This window comes from Amphibalanus amphitrite, unplaced genomic scaffold, assembly GCF_019059575.1.
Source record: "Amphibalanus amphitrite isolate SeventyFive unplaced genomic scaffold, NRLGWU_Aamphi_draft 000203F_arrow, whole genome shotgun sequence".
Classification (NCBI taxonomy): domain Eukaryota; kingdom Metazoa; phylum Arthropoda; class Thecostraca; order Balanomorpha; family Balanidae; genus Amphibalanus; species Amphibalanus amphitrite.
In genome coordinates, this window is record NW_024881698.1 from 806,637 (window position 1) to 828,233 (window position 21,597).

At 46.1% G+C, this 21,597-nt stretch overlaps 1 protein-coding gene across 1 annotated transcript; it reads left to right on the top strand.

Moving 5' to 3' along the window:
- The first annotated feature begins 14,607 nt into the window (after window positions 1–14,607).
- On the top strand, window positions 14,608–18,645 carry LOC122384929. The gene is made up of 2 exons (XM_043372766.1): window positions 14,608–16,368; window positions 17,852–18,645. Exons 1-2 carry the CDS (start codon window positions 14,669–14,671, stop codon window positions 18,162–18,164), a joined length of 2,013 nt encoding a protein of 670 aa, XP_043228701.1. The 5' UTR covers window positions 14,608–14,668; the 3' UTR covers window positions 18,165–18,645.
- Window positions 18,646–21,597: the final 2,952 nt, after the last annotated feature.

The following is a 21,597-nucleotide window of genomic DNA, read 5'->3' on the forward strand; positions in this document are numbered from 1 at the left end:
GCTGCGAGGTAAGTCGCACCACGGACATGAGTGACATGACCCGGCTGGGTTCTGGAACAGATTTAAGGCAAATTGTTATTGCTCTTTATGCGGCATATCTCGAATATTGTTATTACCTCTCATTGCATAAATTGATTGTTGATCGTGCTTTCTTTCAGGTAGAATAATGCCAAGTTCGCAAATGTCAAAGTTAATGTAACGCTTAAGTTCATACTTATCTTTTACAATGATAACTTATACTAGCCTCTTATGTGGCTTTAAATAACGTAAATAAGGTAGCGTAAATATTTAATGTCATCTATGCATCGTGCTACATGCGCGCGAAAATTTCTACTTTTTAGCGCATGCGAAAGCCAACCCTGATATTTGTTATGCTCACCTGAAGACCGCACAAGATGTTTGCCACCTTCAGGTCAGCTGCCACGATGAGGCCTCCGATGTCTTGCAGTGGGATGTGCTGGAGGAGCTCCGACATGACCTCGTAGGTCTCCGCAGCGTTGGGAGCGACGGCCAGCAGCAGCAGCCGTTTCACCCCCCCCCCCCCCCCCCGTCTCTCTCTCATGGATGGTGGCGACGTGCTGGCTCCTTCATCGTCGTCGTTGCTGGAGTCAGGGTTTCTTATGACGTTGCAGGTCACTTTCAGCATGCCGCAACCGCCGTCCATTCCCACCTTCACCAGGTGGTTATGGGGGTCCACTTGACGATGACGGACGACTCGCTGCAGCAGCTCGCTGACGTCGCTGCAGACAACAGCACACGTTGGCTGATCTCCGCTGGTGAGAGTTACGCTGCCAAACAAGCCCTCCATCATCTTGTCTCGCTGACCAATAGTCTGGCTCAAGTTTGATGCGACAGCCGCTCGACCCACTTCTTTTCTCATGGCAGTCGCTACCTTGAGAGTCTGGTTTGTTGACAGCCTGAGCGATTCTTGAATCTGTAAGCAGGCTCCTGCTGGTACTCCCGGCTGTTCTTGCCTAGTCGATGGCCTCTTTTGTCGTTTCTTCCGCAGTTTGCCCATGGTGGATGATCTCGATTTCTGGCACCATCGCCAACAGCATTCCGAACTTGAGGAGTCTGCCTTTTTAACAGGCACTAGTTTTGGAACCTTTTTCGTTGTCTAGCTTGGTTCCATTGCTGCTGCTCTTGGCGAGTTTAGCCCTGCAAGTTCCACATATACCAGATGGTAGTTTGGTGTCTTTTGGGTCGTACAATTCGCGTTCCGGAACGACGGCTCGGATTCGTTTTAAAACGGTGGGTGTTATTTTTTGATTGCCTTTCTGTAGACGAACAGCGCAAATCCGTAGCCGGCGCTGTTCGTGGTTCAATGCGATACAGGGCATCTCCTTCCAGTACCGCGCGCGGCGTGGCACTGACCTAGGATCGGCTTTTGACCGGTCACCAGCTGGGGCGGCCTCAAGCTGGGGCCAGTACAATCTCTGATAGCGAAACTCCGCTCACTTTCCCTCTTCGGGCATGGGGCACAGTTGGATTGAGCAAAACAGGTATCAACAAATGTGCACATAAAAGTGTGTTGCAAAACCAACTGAACAATGAATTTTCTTCAGCGTCATCCTGAATAGCTTAGATAGCGAAATGAATCAGCAATTACGTCAATTGCGTAGAGGAACGACAAGGGTGATTTCACGTTTCTGGGTTTTGAACTTTGGTCCATCGTCACGCCGAGTTGCGTTACGGAAGCTTATTGTTGGCTTCTGCACACGTCTTTGCACATTTACGCAGATTTTTTTAACGGATGTTCTTACGGCATTCGACCTTCGGCATAACCCGACAAAACATGCTCTCCCTTTTAAGAAACCACGGAGAAAAAAAACATTGCATTTTTACAAAAACGCAATTTTTGAAAAAGATCATCGAACGATTTTGATAAAGATAAGATTTCTGAAATCAGATCACCGTCGGCTATCGGATAGTATATTTCATTTCTTTTTGTGGATGAAATCACTTTCCGACGAACCGTGAGGGCGCGTTGAGTATATTGAGAGGATTCACGGACACCAGGCACAGACGGGAGTAACGTCTCACCTCTGTCTGCCGCTGGTCCAGCGCCACACCCCGCGGCGTGCTGTAGCCGGCACCCTGGACGGCCGCCGCTCCAAACAGCACTGAAATGAAAATTACAATGAATTAACCCTCGCCCGCACATGCCATTTTCCCATCCTAGAACGCACGCATATTTACGTCTGGACAACGAGTTGCGGGGAAAAGTGCTGATTGTGTTGCAGTTTTAGGAGCCGGTGATTAGGCTGGATTTTTGGGTTACTTTTTCGTTCCGATTCATGTATTTCATAGTGTTTGGCTTTTGAATATTTTAGTTCTTTCAGATAAATATTACTTGCCTTACAACTTTTGTAAAAACGTTTCATTTTTTATAAGCCGACGTTCAGAGTCCTAAAAATACATCAGCACTACAATCATTGTAAACAAACAAATGGGCACTTGGCTGAGTTGGCTCTGTTCCAAAGCCATTTTTAGTTTATCTGGTGGTTTTCTTGCTCTTGTACGTGGTTTTGTTGGATGTTTTGAATCCCTTAAGATTGACTTATATCATATTTAAGAAGCATGTTGACTGAAAACAATCTGAAGTATCCAGGAGGCTGACAGAGGTCCTGACTACTGAGTACTGAGCAATATCAATATCAAGTTGAACAAGTTATGAAATTTTGGTTGATAAACGCAAGTTGATCGGGCTCATATATCAGCAAGAAAAAGTAAAATTAAAAGAGCTTATTGTCCAAAAACAAGCTATAATATTGCAGACCTTGGAGCAATACTGAAGAGCACGCTGAGCAGGATCATGCCAGAAAATGTTGACTGATGAGCGCATATTGATGTATTGGTATGAATATTGAATGATAACTTACAACAGCAAGATAAATTAGTGCTAACTATCAAGTTAAAATCTAGAATGAATGGACTTGGGCAGTTTTACTATGCTTAGATGCTATGCAGATTGTAATGTGCATCAGGTGCTCAGTGTCTGGCAAATTAAACATGTGATCATTCCATTGCTACTGGAGGAGAAAGCTTGGATCACTAAATCCACTATATGTTGATTTTGATGTTAATCATCATCACTGTATTTCTTGAAAAAAAGGATTGTAGTAAAATTGTCAATGTGACAATCCATGCAACGATGTGATCATATTATGTGTTCATAGTCATTTGTGATAGTCATTATTGGTCCAATATACAATGGCAAAGCTCTCAGTCTCAGCGTTTCTTCCTGTGGATGGCCAGCAGTGACTCAGAGCTTAGAAGTATTAGTTTTCTTCACAGGGATTGGATAAAAAGTACTGAGGGTAATCTTCCACCAAGGAACTCTACTTTGACATGGTATGAGATGTAGGCACAAGTAGGTAGGTGCTCAGTTCCTATAGTCAGTAGTTGTGTATGTTTAGTCGGGTTAGCTTAGATCAGATTGTTAGTTTTTTAATTTGCCAAATGTCCATAAAAATGTGACCTGAGCAATGAGCATACCTGAACCCGACTAACCTGACAGCTGACCTAACCTCAATCATCACACATATTTGCAGCCTACCCAAGACCTGCATGGCAGTAGCACCCAGTTATGGGTAGGTACTCACCCTAACTCAATCTTACCTGCTAACCTTCAACTTACCAAAAGTTAGCTCACATTGCCAAGCTGTGTCCAGGGAAACAGTCAACTGAGGAACTGGCTCATTGGGTGGCTGGTGTGAGTCTGTGCATTTAAAGTGTTTCTTCTCTGAAGCTGCTCTGCACTGCTGTATGTCATGTTAGATGCTCAGAAAATGTGGGAAATGATTACTAAGCTACTTGTATGTATGTATGTATGTATTGACACCAAAAGCCTTCCACATATGGCGTGGCGATTACGGCTTAGATCCGAGTATAATGGGTAACAGTCATGCGGGCAGGGGGAAGAACACTCAGCACTAGACGACAGTCATCCATCGATGGGGGTCGCGACAATAATCATCTACATATGTACATAAGACAAACAATATATATATATATATATATATATATATATATATATATATATATATATATATATATATATATATATATATATATATATATATATATATATATATATATATATATATATATATATATATATATATATACATAAGCACAAACAGATCGTCTACCTATTGGCGGCATGCCTCGTCTACTACTAAACAGACTCGTCAGCGGCGTAGCGGGGATTTGTTAATCAGCGCGGCCCTGGCAGACCGGGCGAAGCTGGCAGGTGGCAGCTGCACTACCTGGGGTGGGAGGCTATTTAACAGCGCCGTGGCGCGGTACTCAAAACGCCGTTTTCCGGTTTCAAGCCTCACTCGGGGAAGATGAAGGAGATGATCCTGCCGTGTGTGCCTGTCTCGAAAATTTTGATTAGGGACGAACAGTGCAGCGAGGTTCTCGGGCTCTTCATGCTTAATGACCTTTTGCGCGATCGTGAGTGTCAGGTAATCTGACATGGATTTTGGTGATAGCCAGCCAAGTCTGTCGCGCAGGTCCGAGACTTGGTCAAACTTACGCCGTCCGAAGATCACTCTAGCGGCAAAGTTCAAAATTTTCTGGAGTCGGTCAAAATTTTTCTGAGTCCCGTTACCGTACACAGTGAGGCAGTAGTTGATTCGTGATATGACCAGAGATGTCACGAGAACTTTAATGACACCGTCAGGGAGACAATTTCGTGCGTGAGACAGTCCGATCAACAAGCCAGTACACCGACGACTAAGCTCGGACACATGTGCTTCCCAGGACAGGGCGCTGTCAAAGACAACACCCAGATTCCCCACCTGCTCGCTTGGCTGCAACACAGAGTCACGAAGAGAGACGCTGAAGTCGGGTACCTTCCGTAAATTTTGTCTGCTGCCAAAAACCATGAGTTGTGTTTTGTTTGCGTTTAGCTTGAGGGCGTGAAGACAGAACCAGTCACTGATTGATGCGAGTGAAGCTTCCATGCGAGAGATAAGCGATCTGAGGTCTTCGGCACGGCCGCTCACTAGAACCTGGGTGTCGTCCGCATATTGGAAAACGGTGGCGTCACCTGCGTATAGCGAGAGGTTGTTCGAAAATATGGTGAAGAGTAACGGTCTCAGGGCAGATCCTTGGAAGACACCCATATTATTTGGAAGCGGCCGAGACAGTACTCTACCTCCGGCGCCATTAGATAGGGACACGCTCGGGGTGTGTCCCGTGAGAAAAGCAGAAAACCAAGAGGTCTCGATCCCGTGCATGGCCAGTTTTTGAAGTAAAAGTTCGTGGTCGATGACATCAAAGCATTTGCTTAAGTCAAGGAGACACAGCCAGGGGGATGTCACTACTTTGCTTCGCCATAGGTCCAGTACTGATGTCGTCGGTTTCGATCCCGGTGACGTCAGTGCTGTCTACATCCGGGAACTTATTGCACTTGGTTCTCATTAGAGGTGGCCATATTGTTTTGTCTCGTGACGACACATTTGCGTCATCGGGATCGAAACTGGCTGTAAACAAATCGCTCAGTGTCGCTACCTACTATATATGGCCTTGGACACAGCAGTGAAAGTTCTCCCCTATCAGAGGCTGCGAGGATTTGGTCTGTGACGGACAGCAGAGCGGTCTCTGTGGAGTGTCGGGGGCGAAAACCATGCTGCGAGGAGGCAAGGAGATAGTTATTTGAGAGGTAGTGGTAAAGCTGTTGATGTACGAGGCGTTCCACAACCTTCATAATCACGGGGACTAATGAGATTGGTCGAAAGTTGGTGGGATCCGAGGGGCTGCCTGATTTGAAGATGGGGTGGACTGTGGAATGTTTCCAGGAATCGGGGATATCGGAGTTGGTAATACACGTATTGATAATGTAAAGTATGACGCGACCGATAGCTGAGAAGCCGGACTTTAACATTCGGATGCAAATGCCATCAGTCCCACTGGCGCCTGAGTTGCGCATGCCGAAGATAGTGTGACCAAGTTCGCCGAGAGTGACCGCGCGGAGCTGAAAACGACATGCACCGACCCGGGGGAGGCGAACGTTCAGATCGGTAGCGGTGTTAAGAGACCGGACCTCCGCAGCGATGCGAGGTCCGACAGAGACGAAAAATGAGTTCAGTTCATCGGCGGGTAAATTAGGCTGCACACTAGGACCGTCCTTTTTCCCTGCTACAACTGTCCTGATAGACTGCCAGACCTTATTGGGGCCCCGCTCGCAGATATTTCTCTGTAGCTCCTCTCGCCGGTCGCGACGCAGCGCGGCCCGAACAGAGCGATTCAGCTCCTTGTAAGCTGTCGACTGACGACCGGACAGTCGTAGCGCGGCGCGGCGCTGGGACATAAGGTTCCGTGTGACAGCAGAGGCCGGGGGCGCTGTGGGGTTCCGAATGGTAATACGCTTGAGTGGGGCGTGGTCGTCGATAATAGGCAAAAAATTGGACACGAATGCATCCCACTGATCACTAACAGTCGCGGCGGTAAACACAGGCTCCCAGTCGACAAGCTCCAGATCAGAATTAAGGGCAGTGACATCAACGCGGTTGAGCGAACGAGCTGAGATGATTGTAGGCTTCGGACGCAGTTTGGGGACGTTGACATCTACGCTAATAAATTTATGCGGACTAAAATGACAAAACTCAACACGGGTGTTAGAGAAGAGGTCCACTTTGTTCACCATACACACGTCAAGGAGCGAACCGGAAGTGAAAGTCGAAGTTGTTACTAGCTGGTCTAGGGAGTAGTCCGATAGGAAGCTGCTGAGATGCTGTCGTGCACGAAAGTTGGGTTCTTTCTTCAGCAGGTCACAGTTAATATCACCGCAGATGACGAGCGGGGTCCTAGGGTGATCGATAAGTACTCTTTGTAACTGATTTTCAAGGTCGGCGAAATCGGCACATAAAGCGGTTTCGGAGTGGCGAGGGGGGCGATATAAAGAACATACGATGAGTTGACGACCTTTGTCGAGCTTGAGCAGCGCCCACTTTGACTCGAGCTGGCTGCAGCCGCGCTCAAAACTTGGGAACTTGATGGGCACTGATGTGATATCCGATTTTGTTACGATCGCGACGCCGCCGTACCCGCGGCCATCAGGTCGGTCTGTGCGGCTGAGGGAGTAGCCTGGGAGCACTAAGAGTCTGTTTGGCGTAGAAGGGCGTAGCCAGGTCTCCGACAGTAGCACGACGTCGTAATTGTTTTGGCGGAGTTCATAGGTCAGGTCCAATAGTTTAGGCTTACTTTAGTGCTTTGTTAATGCTCGAGACATGAACAAGTACAGATCCTGCAGGGTACAGCTATGAGTTTGGTGCTAGGTGAGTATGTTATGTGAATGTGCTGTTCCCTGTTTGACCGTAAGTATACAAACAAGCACAGGGTCACAGTTATATTCAATCTCCACATAAACATACAACAAAAACGGCCATATAGCCTAACTCCGAACACACCACAGATAACTTAAGCCTTTGAAGGCACAAAAATGTTTTGATTAACAGGACAGGTTTACAATATATCCTCTGTCCACTCCTTGGGGGATCTTGCTGCCAAGTTGAGGTATGATGACTGAACTTCAGGATTGATCAACCTTTTCTTAGCTACTGCTTATATACGAGAAAGACCAAATGCTTTTGTTTTGATTTACAGGACATGTATACAATATATCCTCTGTCCTTGGGGGATCTTGCTGCCAAGTTGAGGTACGATGACTGCCTTGCGATGACTGAACTTCAGGATTGATCAACCTTTTCTTAGCCACTGCTTATAAATGAGAAAGACCAAATGCTTGTTTGTAAACTGCGTTGAAAATTTAATGATCCACCTTCAATTCTGACATGAAGGCACAAATGAAATAGTTCCCTCTCCTTTTGGAATACACAAAGCAAAATATTTAATAAATTTTAGTGGATGGACAAGAGCAATTAGCAAAGCTTTCCCTCAAGTTAACTTCTGGCACTGTTGATTACACTGACGCTTATTCGCTTCATATTTTGTAACAAACGCGCTAAAACTGCAATATAACAGCACTATATGCTTCTTGACAAAATGCAATAGTATTAAAAATTTAGCCCCTGATGGCATTCATTCTTGGTGGAAACGTAATTACAAAATATTTTGTAGTAACTATTGAATTCCGGCCGAAAACAGTGCACGGTTTAAAAAAGAATCATTCCAATGACGGCCCATTCTTGCGGTCCTGAAATCGCCACTATTTCCGGCCTCTCCAACGCAACTCGTTGTCCAGACGTAAATATGCAGAACGCACATGGGGGGGGGGGGTTGCCACCCCCCCGCGCCATTTCGTTCCTGTTGGAGATAGAGCTTAGCGGTAAAGACCAAAAAGATTCTTTGGGAAGAGACGAATCCAATGATACCCAGTTTTACCTCCTCAGGTTAGTCATTGACCTTCCAGGTCAGGTCAAACTAAAAAATGTTGCTGTTTTGGGTCACCGTTGGATATCAAGTGCGCTGCTTATCAAATATCGATGACGATGCTGTTTTCTGGTGCCAAGCCAGCTAGAACCTCTTTGTCACACTACCCGACCAGAATTTTGCTGCTGAGGTCATTTCAGGTCAAGTTAGGTCAAGGTCAATTATATGTGTTTGTATGTCTGTGTGTGTCTGTGTGTATACTGGTGTGTGCACCGATTGTTTTTGGGTCCATATTACATGAAATCATGATCTGAGAAGCTTTTACCAAAAATGCAGTCAAAAAACTTCACAAAAAGTAAATTCAGCTTGCCTAAAACGCAATTATCTTAGATGACCTAGGTTGACCTTGACCCTGACCTTGACCCCTGTACATCGTCGAACAACATGTTCCATGATAGGTGGGAGGTAAAACTGGCAAAAAAGGCCGAAATCAGGGTGTCAAAAGCCCACAAGGCCCATGGCAAACGCAAGATGTTGAGAATTGGCCATTTGGGTCATGACATGACCTGAAAAACAAGGTCATATCTCCGAAACCAAAAATCACAGAAACTTGAAATTTTCAGTGGACATCAAGAAAGGATAGAGGAGCAGCTATACGAAAAATCAGCCTTCTAGCTCTAAAAATGTCGAGTGCAGAGCAGAAAGACTACCTGGGGGGGGGGGTGGCAACCACCCCCCCCCCCATGTGCGGGCGAGGGTTAACCGTATAGCCAAACCTTTTTAGAGACGGCGGCATAGCCAAAAAGTGATAAGAGAATACGAGTACAGAGTAGAGGTGGCAAAATGTGGACCCGAGGACCCGGTCCAAAGAACCAGTCTGGACCCATATGGGTCCAGACCGGTTCCTGGAACTTTTCTGACGGGTCCAACCGGGTCCTACCATTAACTATACATCTTGCACACTACACATTACCGCAAAATATGAAGTGATTGTTTCTTTGCACACAGTATCTCATGAGTATTCCCAGTGGGAAATAGGCTGTTTTACATGATACAACTAATGATACCTACAAGAAGTTTGTATTAATTGACTTTTGGGGACCGGGTCCAACTGGTTCCGATTCCAATAAGACCGGGTCCGACTGGTTCCAGAAATGTCCAACCGGGTCTGGTTCGAGTCTGGTTCCCAAAATTTTCATCTTCTGCCACCTCTAGTACAGAGGCAATGCACGCAGAATTTATTCCTCACGTTGTGTTAACCAGCGTCGTGCTGGGCGGCGTTTTTACGCCCCCCCCCCCCCCCCTCAGGTTCTTCGTGAATATCGCGCTGCCGGTTTTGATACAACTCTTCATACATCATGCCTTTCCCGCTGCGCTGTAGCTCAATTGGTTCCCGAGTTGGCAGTTTCCAAAGTTATTGAAATCGACTAAATTTGACCTTTGATGATCTCTGGTAACCTGACCTTTGACCAGACCTTAAAAATGACCGATATGTTTTCCTCCTTATTTTTTACGTTCTTCCGATTGCCGCTTACCGCGTGCCGCTACGTGGCCCAGGAGCCGAGTTAGACAGAGGGGGCGAGAACCCCCCGCCCCCCCCCCCCCAGCACTCTGGAAAGTTCAGACCACCAGCACGATGAGGGTTAATCGAAATAAATCACTTTTAACAAGGGTTTTATACCTGGAATAGCACTTTTGTAGCTCGAGCTGAGACTAACACAAATCAGGAGCTTTGACGCCCCAGCGATCACCCTAGGCAAAGATTTTCCATCTCTCGTTCCGAAAAGAGTGCCTTGTAGAGGAAGGTGTGCCTTGTATATGAATGCCAAGCATACAGCCACCTCAGCATTAGCCAAAAAGCATGCAGCTGGTTTTGAACTACGCAATACGATTGGTCAATGCGTTATAAGCTTCCGTTTGCAAACAATATTTAATATAAAATGTACTTCTTCCTTTGTGAATATAGTTTAAAGATTCATTTTGTAAATACCTACTAATGATTTTCTTCCGTACCATTTTAAGCATAAAAAACGTAAAACTGTGGTGCACAAAATAATTTGAGGAAAGTGGTAAATTGCTTAAGTCAACCTATTAGCAATATTTCACGTGATGATAGCTTCAAAAACAAAAAAAAGAACATTTTATTTAGCCATAGACCTCTACATACCTGGACTGGACACTCGAATCTGGCGAATTGCATAGTGGCCCTAAAAGTAAAACGTTATATCTCGGGAACTAGGTCAGGTACGATGTTGCGGTCCTCACTACTGGACAGCCCTATTCATCAAAATTTAGGGCACACGTGTGTTGAAACAATACCATGTAATAGGCCACCGTGAGCACGTGGCGCGTGAGGGATGTTTTCGAAAATGGTGCATCAGTATCTCTGGAACGGCTGAACCGATTGGCCTGAAATTCGGTATGTAGTCTGGTACACCACAGACAACACTACAGGAAGATCGAAACTTGGTATACCAGTGCACGTGCGCACGTGCGTACCCCTTTTTTGTATCTCAGGAACCCCTCGACCGTTTGGGATGAAATTTGGTATGTAGCCAGATAACACATAACTGATAATGACGCACACTCGATACTTGGCCTATCGGTGCACGTGCGCACGTGCGTACCCCTTTTTTGTATCTCAGGAACCCCTCGACCGATTGGGATGACATTTGGTATGTAGCCAGATAACACATAACTGATAATGACGCACACTCGATACTTGGCCTATCGGTGCACGTGCGCACGTGCGTACCCCTTTTTGTATCTCAGGAACCCCTCGACCGTTTGGGACGAAATTTGGTATGTAGCCAGATAACACATAACTGATAATGACGCACACTCGATACTTGACCTATCGGTGCACGTGCGCACGTGCGTACCCTTTTTTGTATCTCGAATCTATGGACTGATTGAGATGATGTGTTATGTTGCCAAGTATGAATCATTTGCCACAGGCAGACACGTGGAAATCGACATGACGCTTTGCGTACACGCCCGCTTTGTATCTCGGTGAGCACCGCAGTGGTTGTAATGGTTTGTTGCTGTCCCCAGCTACGATTTATAAACAAACTCTGCTACCCAAAGTTGAAACAACGCTAGGTCTACTGATAAAATAGAGAACAAAATTAAAGCCTTGCTATTTGATTACGTATGCACAAATCAAAAACTATCGCTGTTCACTGAAGAAAAAAGCTCGTTATAAGGTTTTGCGGTACATTCTGTTGCATTTCGATAAAGCATGCTTGAATTGTTGGTTTGAAGACAGGTTGCAAAATGACAACCAACTCTTTTTTGTCTTGTTGCCTGCTTTATGTAGATCTTTATCTATAGCAGTGAATATGAGTCTTCTCATTATACAGTATATAACCAATATAAGCACGGTTATGGTTGTAACGACCCACAGGTAGACGTAGATTCATGGCCTAGTCAATATGGGCAAGTAGGCAGTAGACTCACCAACTGAATGTTAATTAGTATGTTAATTACAACATTGTGTTAATTAACATATTTTTCTCTTCGAATACACTGGCGTAGGGGCTGTTTTCTTTCATGTTTTTTTTTCCTTCAAAATTAAGTCTTTTTTTCAGCCGCGCGGAGGTATTTTGCAAAAATCGCACGATAACTTAAGTGCGTGGCACTGGAAGAAAGTAAATACCGAAAATACATTTGTGATAAAATCTAGGCAATGCGGGCTTGGACAATGCTTTGTTTATAACCAAGGTCTTATATTAAGTTTACAAGACATTTATCATAGATTTACGGGGTAGGGCGGAATATTGATTAAAGGTGTTCTGGGACACTCTTGCTTATTGCAATCTTCTACGGTCTTCCTTTTTCACTGAGGAAAATGGGTTGAGTTCGATTTTAATTATCAACAGTGTACGAAGTCTTCTAAATGTGTTCTCGCTGGATTGGACTCTGTTTTTCTATAATTATGGTGAAATGTGCGGTTATAGGCTGTAGGTCAGGTTATGCTCCCACCAAAAGCGAACGTAATCTTACTGCTTCCCTGAAAAACGTTTCAGTGTTTACGTTTCCAAAGTATGAAAGGCCTGACATCAGGGAAAAATGGCTCAGCGCTGTAAAAAGAGATGGTCAATGGAATCCAGATCACAGCGGGATTTGCGAGTTACATTTCCAGCAACATGATTTCGTGGAAGACACATTTAGGAAAACTCAACGGCAGCGGAAGTCCCTGAAACCATCAGCGGTGCCGTCAATTTTAAATGACCACACGAGGTAAGAAACAAACTGTTGCATGAGTGAGTCGTGAGTAGTGGAATAGCTTATGTATTGCCTCTTCGCGAGAACTTTTTTATGTTGTAGCATGTTGCTGCTAAAAGTACCAAAATATTGATCTAATCACAAAACTTACACGAAGACGAGATCTCTAACAGTCTCGCATACCGTGAAGGTATTCGTTCTATATGGTTTAAATTGCAGCTGAACGCCAGGAAGTCATACTCCGCTACAAGTAGTCCGTTTAGGTAAAAATGAGGGACGGACCAACGATATGGTTTTTGTTTTACAACATCATAAGTTTAACTTTTGACCTAGGTAGCACTTACTTTTACCTGACTTTTAAGTGAACCTATTTCTATCTGGTCCAAATTGCGGTTTATGTTCATTCAAACAACATTAAAATTTACTTTGAATCAACCATAGATCCTGTAATTCAAGCCCAGAGTTCATAGTAGCTGTGACCTTTTGTGACATGATGTTTGTGACCGGACTTGAACTTTGAATAAGTGATAGGAATCATGAAAATGGTGATATTAGAGCACAACTATGACCGAAGGAGGCGATATCTAGCAGTTTCAGACACGATTTATTTGAATATTTCCAGCCCACCAGAGACCTAACATTACGCGGTCATGATCTCCAACTGATCTTAGGTCAGTATCATCGAAACATCGGAATATATTTGTCATAGAACTAAATAGGCTAAACTCGGCTTTAAAATTTTAAAATAAATCAGTCTAAAACTATACTTTGCATATTCAGAACGCGAATGAAATTTAGATATGACATTCCAACTCTTTCTTTGATTTGCAGTCACCTGACACGTCACTTAGACCTAAAGTTTTCAGGGAAATTGTATAAAGGTTATATAATAGGCTAGGTATGCCAAATTTGGCGGCGTTGGGCGTCTCTCGTTTTCAATGTATTTTGCGGTACATCATTCCCCAGTCACTCTACATGTGTGCGATCAATGGACTAAAATGGGACGAGCTTCGTGTCTTGCGGCACAACATGCATCAGGGGTTCTACACAAGTGCCATCTATGGACGTTGCAGTATGGGTTGCGGCACAGGATGCAGCAAGCGCCGAAAGCGGGTGATTTCAATGGGCTGAAGTAAATATGTAGGTACTGTTCAACATCAGCATGAGGTTAAGCCATGAGCAGCACGCTCGGTGCTCAACAATTTTTTTTTAACTGGTCAGCAAAAATAAACGCCGTTTCAATTATTAAAATCAGATCAATCCGTTCGGAGGTATGGCCCAGTCAGTTCTGTTACGCGTGATATCCAAGTCAGGTTAAGTTTATCTTCTGTACCTACTACTTCAAAGTGAGGTCAAGCATGTGTTCTCGTTCGAAAAAAACATGTTATGAAATTATTGCATTGATTGGTGGAATTGTTTTTAAGTTAGTGTATTAATACATGTCGATGTTATTTTCAGTTACCGATATGAAGTTGCATAGGTAATTCTTGAATATCTAGTCTTAATTACATGCTTTCCGTTTTTCAGCTCGACCAACCGCCCACGGACATCACTAGCAACACCATCATCGAGGCGCCATGCCACGGAACGGCAGCTGCAGCAGCAGTGCGCCGACATGATGAACGCGGAGAGATTCGCCACTCTAGAGGAGCTGCACGCCAAGCTGAAGAATGAAAATCTACCCTCAGGCTTCATCATGATCAAGATGCTTCTCTCCAACGCAGCTGGAGTCCTGAGCATCCGGCTTGAGAAACTTGATGAAGCAGTCGGGCTACCTGTGATCGTAAGAAATCTGACCATTTTCGAGGACTTTCGCTTCCGGATGCACGTGGCTGGTGCCGAAGTCCCGCTTCAGCACGCCGCCGGACTGACGGCCAGGTCTGGGTCTTTCCAGAGCACAGCCGAGGTGCTGAATGTCCTAGCTCGTCTGAAGTCAGTGAATCCTACTGGAAAACACTTCATGTCTTCTGCTGCTGATCTCCTGGATCGGGCGGCGGAGACCGGCGGTGGCGAGGAACTCACCATCTGCCAGTTCGTCGCAGAGCAGCTGCGCTTGGCCTCAGTTCCTGCCAAGGGGCGGCGCTACAGCCAAGCGCTGATGAGTTTGGCCGTAGTTTGGGACAGAACAAGTCCCAGGCTTTACGAAGATATCTGCCGCTCCGCTGTTCTGCTCTTGCCGCACCGAAAGACTCTCCGACGACTCACAACCGCGCTGAGCGTCAGAGAGGGGCTAGAGATCGGCACGGTGAACTACCTGAAGATGAGACTTGCAAAACTGAGCGAAAGAGAACGGCTAGTGAACCTCGCAATGGACGAGGTCTACACGGCCCGAGCGGTGGAACTGGCTGGTGGACGCCTGTACGGCGAGGGAAAGGATGGCGTCACCAGTACCATATTCTGCACTTTCATCTCATCTGTCGCTGGTAGCTATGAGGATATCATATCCATGTCTCCAGTGACCAGCATCACCACATCTGACATCAGAAACATCTTCTTCACGGTTTTGAAAACTTTGACGGAGATCGGATTCACCGTGGTCTCGTGCACAACCGATGGCCACCGAACTAACCAGGGGTTTCACAACTCCCTCGGTGAAGATGGACGTCATCCAGAGTTCATCATCAACCCATACAGCCCAGACGCCAGGGTGTACACGATGTTCGACACTGTGCACCTATACAAAAACTTCTTTTTCAACCTCCTGAACAAGAAAACTCTCATCTGCCAGCTCCCAACTACCGAGACAGTGGTGAAAGCAGAGTACAACCACCTGCAGCAACTGTACAGGATGGAAATGGGACAGGACATCAAAATGGCCTATCGACTGACAGACAGGGTAATTCACCCCACAACTGTCGAGCGTGTCAACGTTCAGCTGGCCGTGGCAGCCACTCATGAAACTACCGTGGCAGCCCTCAGGTTTTATGGCCAGAAGGAGGAACACTGCAACTTCAGACAGACGGCTGATTTCTTGGAGATGCTGAAGAAGTGGTTCAGCATCGTAAATGTAAAAACTCCTTACACACATGTGCGTCTGCGCGACTCCATCAGAGCCCCACCAAGCAGGGAAGAGAAGTGTGGTCTGAAATATCTCGCCGACTTTGGAAAGATGCTCGAAGCCTGGCAAAACAGGACCGGAGCGGGCAAGATGTCAGCTGACACGACACAGGCCGCCATCTACACGTGCAGAGGCTTGATCGGCGTGACCCAATACCTACTGGAAAAGCACGGCGACCTAGTGCATTATGTTCTGCTGGGCAAAATCCAGTCTGACCGAATCGAGAGCCGGTTCGGTTATCTGAGGAAGCTGGCTGGAGGAAATTTCTGGGCGAGCGTGAGGCAGTTTCTCGAAGGTGAGGCGGTCATTCGTGTGAAGAGTCTCGTCTGGCTCTCTGGCTACAGTCTGGGCACAGTATCTGCCCAGATGGAGGAGGCCCGCAAACAACGGCAACGAGATGACTCCGAGGTGGTTAAGACGCTCGTAGACATCACCTCCTCTGCAGAACATGAGGCCTTATCAGAAGGAGCAGAACAAGCGCTCATGCATGTGGCTGGCTACCTCGCTCGTTCTGCCCTGAAAAGGAGGCCATGTCACGCCTGTCACGCGCTTCTGGTGAACGAGAGCCCTCGCCAGCTGGAAGAAGTGCGTCTGGACGCTGACCTCGAGCATCACGGGGACGGTGCGGCTGGCCTGGCTGAAGCCATCAAAACATTTACCGACCTCCTGAATCGGGGCAAGCTTCTCTATCCCTCGGAGCTGGCTGTTGAGCTGTCTATGAACATCTGCCATGTGTACAGGTATGATGAATTATTACCTATTAAAACTTAGATGTGGTTTATGTGTAGTTATACTGCGCCCTGCTGGGGGGGTGTTTGAACACCCCCCCTTGTGGTTTTTCGCGAATATCTAAAAAACGGCGGCGCGGAGCGCCGCCGTTTTTGGTACACCTTATCATACATCAATTCTACACATGTTGTGAAAATTTCAGACCAAGGTCATTCAAGGTCAGGTCACCAGGTCACTTGAAGTGACCTCACCTCATAAAAACTTTCAATGTCTGTCATAGCTACACCGAGTGACCGATCGCTTTGAAATTTTCAGCGATTGCTAAGAGCAATAGCATGTACAAAATGTTTATCTCAGAATTTTGATATCGATGACCTAAGGTCAGGTCAATTTTGCGACCTCCCCATTATAAGTCAATGGGAGAAAATTGAAATGCGCCTCTTTTGGATGAAAGACATTATAAACACTCCCAAACACCGAATTACAAGTGGTTTAGACACACCGAACTTGAAAATGGTGTCCGTGACCCTTGTTTATGCCCTGAGGTCATCTTAGGTCACGAATGGTATCTAACAGTTTTTCGCAAATAACTTTTGATAGAGGCATGCTAGAGCGCTGAAAACGCCTTAGATGTGTTCAGCTCGACGATACGGATCGACTGATATGCAACATGACCCTTTCCGGTCAGGTCATGACCTTGACCTGAGGTCAAATTTTCAAGTTGACCTTTCAAGGTCAAGTCATAGTTTATTCGATGCGTCTTGACGAGAGGAACACGATGCCGGTAAAAATAAGCTCGTACAAGGCTTGGGTCAAAAGTTATTGCAGAAAAACTGTTTCCGAAAAAATCGGCTATTTTTGCAGTTTTTGCCCCCTGCAGGCAAAACCGTTGACGTTAGGTCAAATCTGAGAGAATCACTCAGAAAGGGCGTTAATAGGGCTATCGAATGCGCTTTTCCGCGGCGCTGTAGCTCTATTGGTTCCCGAGTTATGCGTTGGCTTCTTGGAAATTTTCGCCATTCGACCTGGAAATCGGCGAAATTTTGCCTTCAATGACCTCTGGTGACCTGACCTTTGACCTGACCAAAAAATTGACCGAAGTGATTTCGTCATTATTTTTGACGCTCTTTCGAACGCCGCCTTCCGCGTATCGCTACGTGGCCCAGGAGCCGAGTTACAAGGGGGGTGTTCAAACACCCCCCCCAGCAGGGCGTGGAAATCCAGGACCCCCAGCAGGGCGCGGGTTAAAGGGGCTGTCCCATCTCGAAAAAAGTTTCCAATGCGAAAATGTTCGATGACAGTCCAAGACCACGTTGACCATTTTTCAACGCTCAGCACAGCTAATTGTTTAGAAAATTAGAGTTAAATCCCCTTGATTAAGTCGGGTCTTTGACGTAATAAAGACTCATTCAAATAAAGCAGAAATTGCGCGGCATTTGCGGCATTTTCAGCGCAGTCGCTTGAACAGAAAACGACTGTTTGTCTAATTCACAGGTGGCTCATGCAGGACGACGCTTCGCGGTCTGCTCTGCTCGGTTGCTCCGAGCCACGCTCCTGCTTCGAGAAAGTGATGACCACTATCGGCGAGCAAGACAGTAGCCTTGCAGGCCTTAAGTGCGAGAGCGGCCATGACTTCCTGTTAGTCTACGGAAGGATGGCCAGCGCTCTATTCAACGTCTTTGCGTCAAACTATGCTACGGAAATGAATAGTGCTATTCATTCAAGCAAGGGCAGAATGACGTCTCAGATGACGACACGTGAACAAAGTCGAGACAAGATCAGAAAGCTGAACAGCGGAAAGAAATAAGGGAGACGCTAGGGTGCACGCGGCATCGGATCTGATCTGCAGTGACTTACCGTCCCAAGTAACGTCCCAACATAGTAAGATTTATACAGATGTATCTATTGTACATTCGCTTGTATCCTTGAATATTCGCGTGGCGGCTTAATAATTGTGCAGATTATACGTAATGTGTTTCGATATGTCAATAGTCTCATTGTACTATGCCACCATGTTTGGTGGAGTGGTGCGCCATTATGCGTTGTGTTCGATTTTATGTCTTGAGATCGTGGACGCTCAGCTGTCTCGTTGATTTTCAGCTGATGTATCGCCGCGTGTTCGTCTCGCTGACGTTCAGCTGCCTTGGCGGCGCTCGTTTGCCTTGTTCGTGCCAGATGTTTTGTTCTAAATGCCTAATTTTGAGTTCGGAGTGTAAAGTCACTGTCTCGGTCATAAGGATGAAACACTTGTTATTGTGTATGTCCGTGTTTGCACCAGCTCTAGAAATTAATGCAAACATTGCTAATTTCTTTGTTTCTTTGTGTGCTGCTGAAGGCTTCAAATGTATAAACCTTAAAAGCTACGCCTTGATTTGCTATTCTTAGCAATCAAGTAGGTACTCAGCCTGCACAACACTATTGTGAAAGAAGAAAACGAAGATATTACAAAATCTGAAAAGCACACACAAAAAAGTACTAGGGCTAGCTGCATCATCTACATGTGCGGTTTTGACAGCGGCACAAACGTGGTTTCTTCGACTCATAGGTATCTAAATTTGAATCAATAAACATTGTGCATGCCTTTTGTCGATCGATCGATACAGCTACATGTGCGGTAGGTACCTGGCTACACACCACATTTCATCCCAGTCGATCCAATGGTTCCTGAGATACAAAAGGGTGCGATAAAAAACGTGCGCACGTGCACAAATATGCCAAGTTTAAAGTTTTTGCCGAAACTTACTGTGTGGTGTACCGTGGTGTGTACTACATGCTCAATTTCATCCCAATCGGTCGAGGGGGTACGCACGTGCGCACGTGCACCGATAGGCCAAGTATCGAGTGTGCGTCATTATCAGTTATGTGTTATCTGGCTACATACCACATTTCATCCCAAACGGTCGAGGGGTTCCTGAGATACAAAAAAGGGGTACGCACGTGCGCACGTGCACCGATAGGCCAAGTATCGAGTGTGCGTCATTATCAGTTATGTGTTATCTGGCTACATACCAAATGTCATCCCAATCGGTCGAGGGGTTCCTGAGATACAAAAAAGGGGTACGCACGTGCGCACGTGCACCGATAGGCCAAGTATCGAGTGTGCGTCATTATCAGTTATGTGTTATCTGGCTACATACCAAATGTCATCCCAATCGGTCGAGGGGTTCCTGAGATACAAAAAAGGGGTACGCACGTGCGCACGTGCACCGATAGGCCAAGTATCGAGTGTGCGTCATTATCAGTTATGTGTTATCTGGCTACATACCAAATTTCATCCCACACGGTCGAGGGGTTCCTGAGATACAAAAAAGGGGTACGCACGTGCGCACGTGCACTGGTATACCAAGTTTCGATCTTCCTGTAGTGTTGTCTGTGGTGTACCAGACTACATACCGAATTTCAGGCCAATCGGTTCAGCCGTTCCAGAGATACTGATGCACCATTTTCGAAAACATCCCTCACGCGCCACGTGCTCACGGTGGCCTATTACATGGTATTGCTTCAACACACGTGTGCCCTAAATTTTGATGAATAGGGCTGTCCAGTAGTGAGGACCGCAACATCGTACCTGACCTAATTCCCGAGATATAACGTTTTACTTTTAGGGCCACTATGCAATTCGCCAGATTCGAGTGTCCAGTCCAGGCAGAGGGGGTCGAAGTCTAGTTCATACTAGACTGGCAACCCCACGGCTGACGTCACGATCCCCAGCGTGACGTCACAGCCCCAGGGCATTGACCCCTTGAAGCTTGCAATATTTGATGGTGCTTACAGGCAAACTGAACAAAGCTTGTACGTAACAAAAGAGTCATGCTTCTACGCTCGATGTGTTTATTGTGTTTTTAGCAGATAAAGCAGACAAAAATTGTTCAAAGGCAGAAACAGCGAGGTGTACGCCAGTCGCCACGCATCGATCTCATCGCATATGGTGCCCCAAGAGGCGCAGCATTGCACCCGTGACCCCTCTTTATGTCCCTAAGGTCATTTCAGGTCAAGAATGGTCTCCAGCAGTTTTTTGTTTCACCGTAACCTTTGACAGAGATATGATTCTTGATTAACCCGCGCCCTGCTGGGGGGGGGTGTTTGAACACCCCCCTTGTGGTTTTTCGCGAATATCTCAAAAATCATACATCAATCCTACACATGTTGTGAAAATTTCAGACCAAGGTCATTCAAGGTCAGGTCACCAGGTCACTTGAAGTGACCTCACCTCATAAAAAGTTTCAATGTCTGTCATAGCTACACCGAGTGACTGATCGCTTTAAAACTTTTAGCGATTGCTAAGAGAAATAGCATGTACAAAATGTATATCTCAGAATTTTGATATCGATGACCTAAGGTCAGGTCAATTTTGCGACCTCCCCATTATAAGTCAATGGGAGAAAATTAAAATGCGCCTCTTTTGGACGAAAGACATTATTAACACTCCCAAACACCGATTTACAAGTGGTTTAGACACACTGAACATGAAAATGGTGTCCGTGACCCTTGTATATGCCCTAAGGTCATCTTAGGTCACGAATTGTATCTAACAGTTTTTCGCAAATAACTTTTGATAGAGGCATGCTAGAGCAATGAAAACGCCTTAGATGTGTTAAGCTAGACGATACGGATCGACTGATATGCAACATGACCCTTTCCGGTCAGGTCATGACCTTGACCTGAGGTCCAATTTTCAAGTTGACCTTTCAAGGTCAAGTTATAGTTCATTCGATGCGTCTTGACGAGAGGAACACGATGCCGGTGAAAGTAAGTTCGTACAAGGCTTGGGTCAAAAGTTATTGCAGAAAAAAACTGTTTCCGAAAAAATCGGCTATTTTTGCAGTTTTTGCCCCCTGCAGGCAAAACCGTTGACGTTAGGTCAAATCTGAGAGAATTACTCAGAAAGGGCGTTGATAGGGCTATCGAATGCGCTTTTCCGCGGCGCTGTAGCTCTATTGGTTCCCGAGTTATGCGCTGGCTTCTTGGAAATTTTCGACATTCGACCTGGAAATCGGCGAAATTTTGCCTTCAATGACCTCTGGTGACCTGACCTTTGACCTGACCAAAAAATTGACCGAAGTGATCTCGTCATTATTTTTGACGCTCTTTCGAACGCCGCCTTCCGCGTATCGCTACGTGGCCCAGGAGCCGAGTTACAAGGGGGGAGGTGTTCAAACACCCCCCCCCCCAGCAGGGCGTGGAAATCCAGGACCCCTAGCCGGGCGCGGGTTAAACAGCAACAAAAATGCATTAGATGT

Excerpts from the sequence above, each read along its gene's own strand:
- LOC122384929 (XM_043372766.1), top strand. The coding sequence starts at position 14,669 with ATGAGTTTGGCCGTAGTTTGGGACAGAACAAGTCCCAGGCTTTACGAA. Across the intron at positions 16,369-17,851 it reads AACATCTGCCATGTGTACAG|GTGGCTCATGCAGGACGACG; the intron begins GTATGATGAATT and ends TCTAATTCACAG.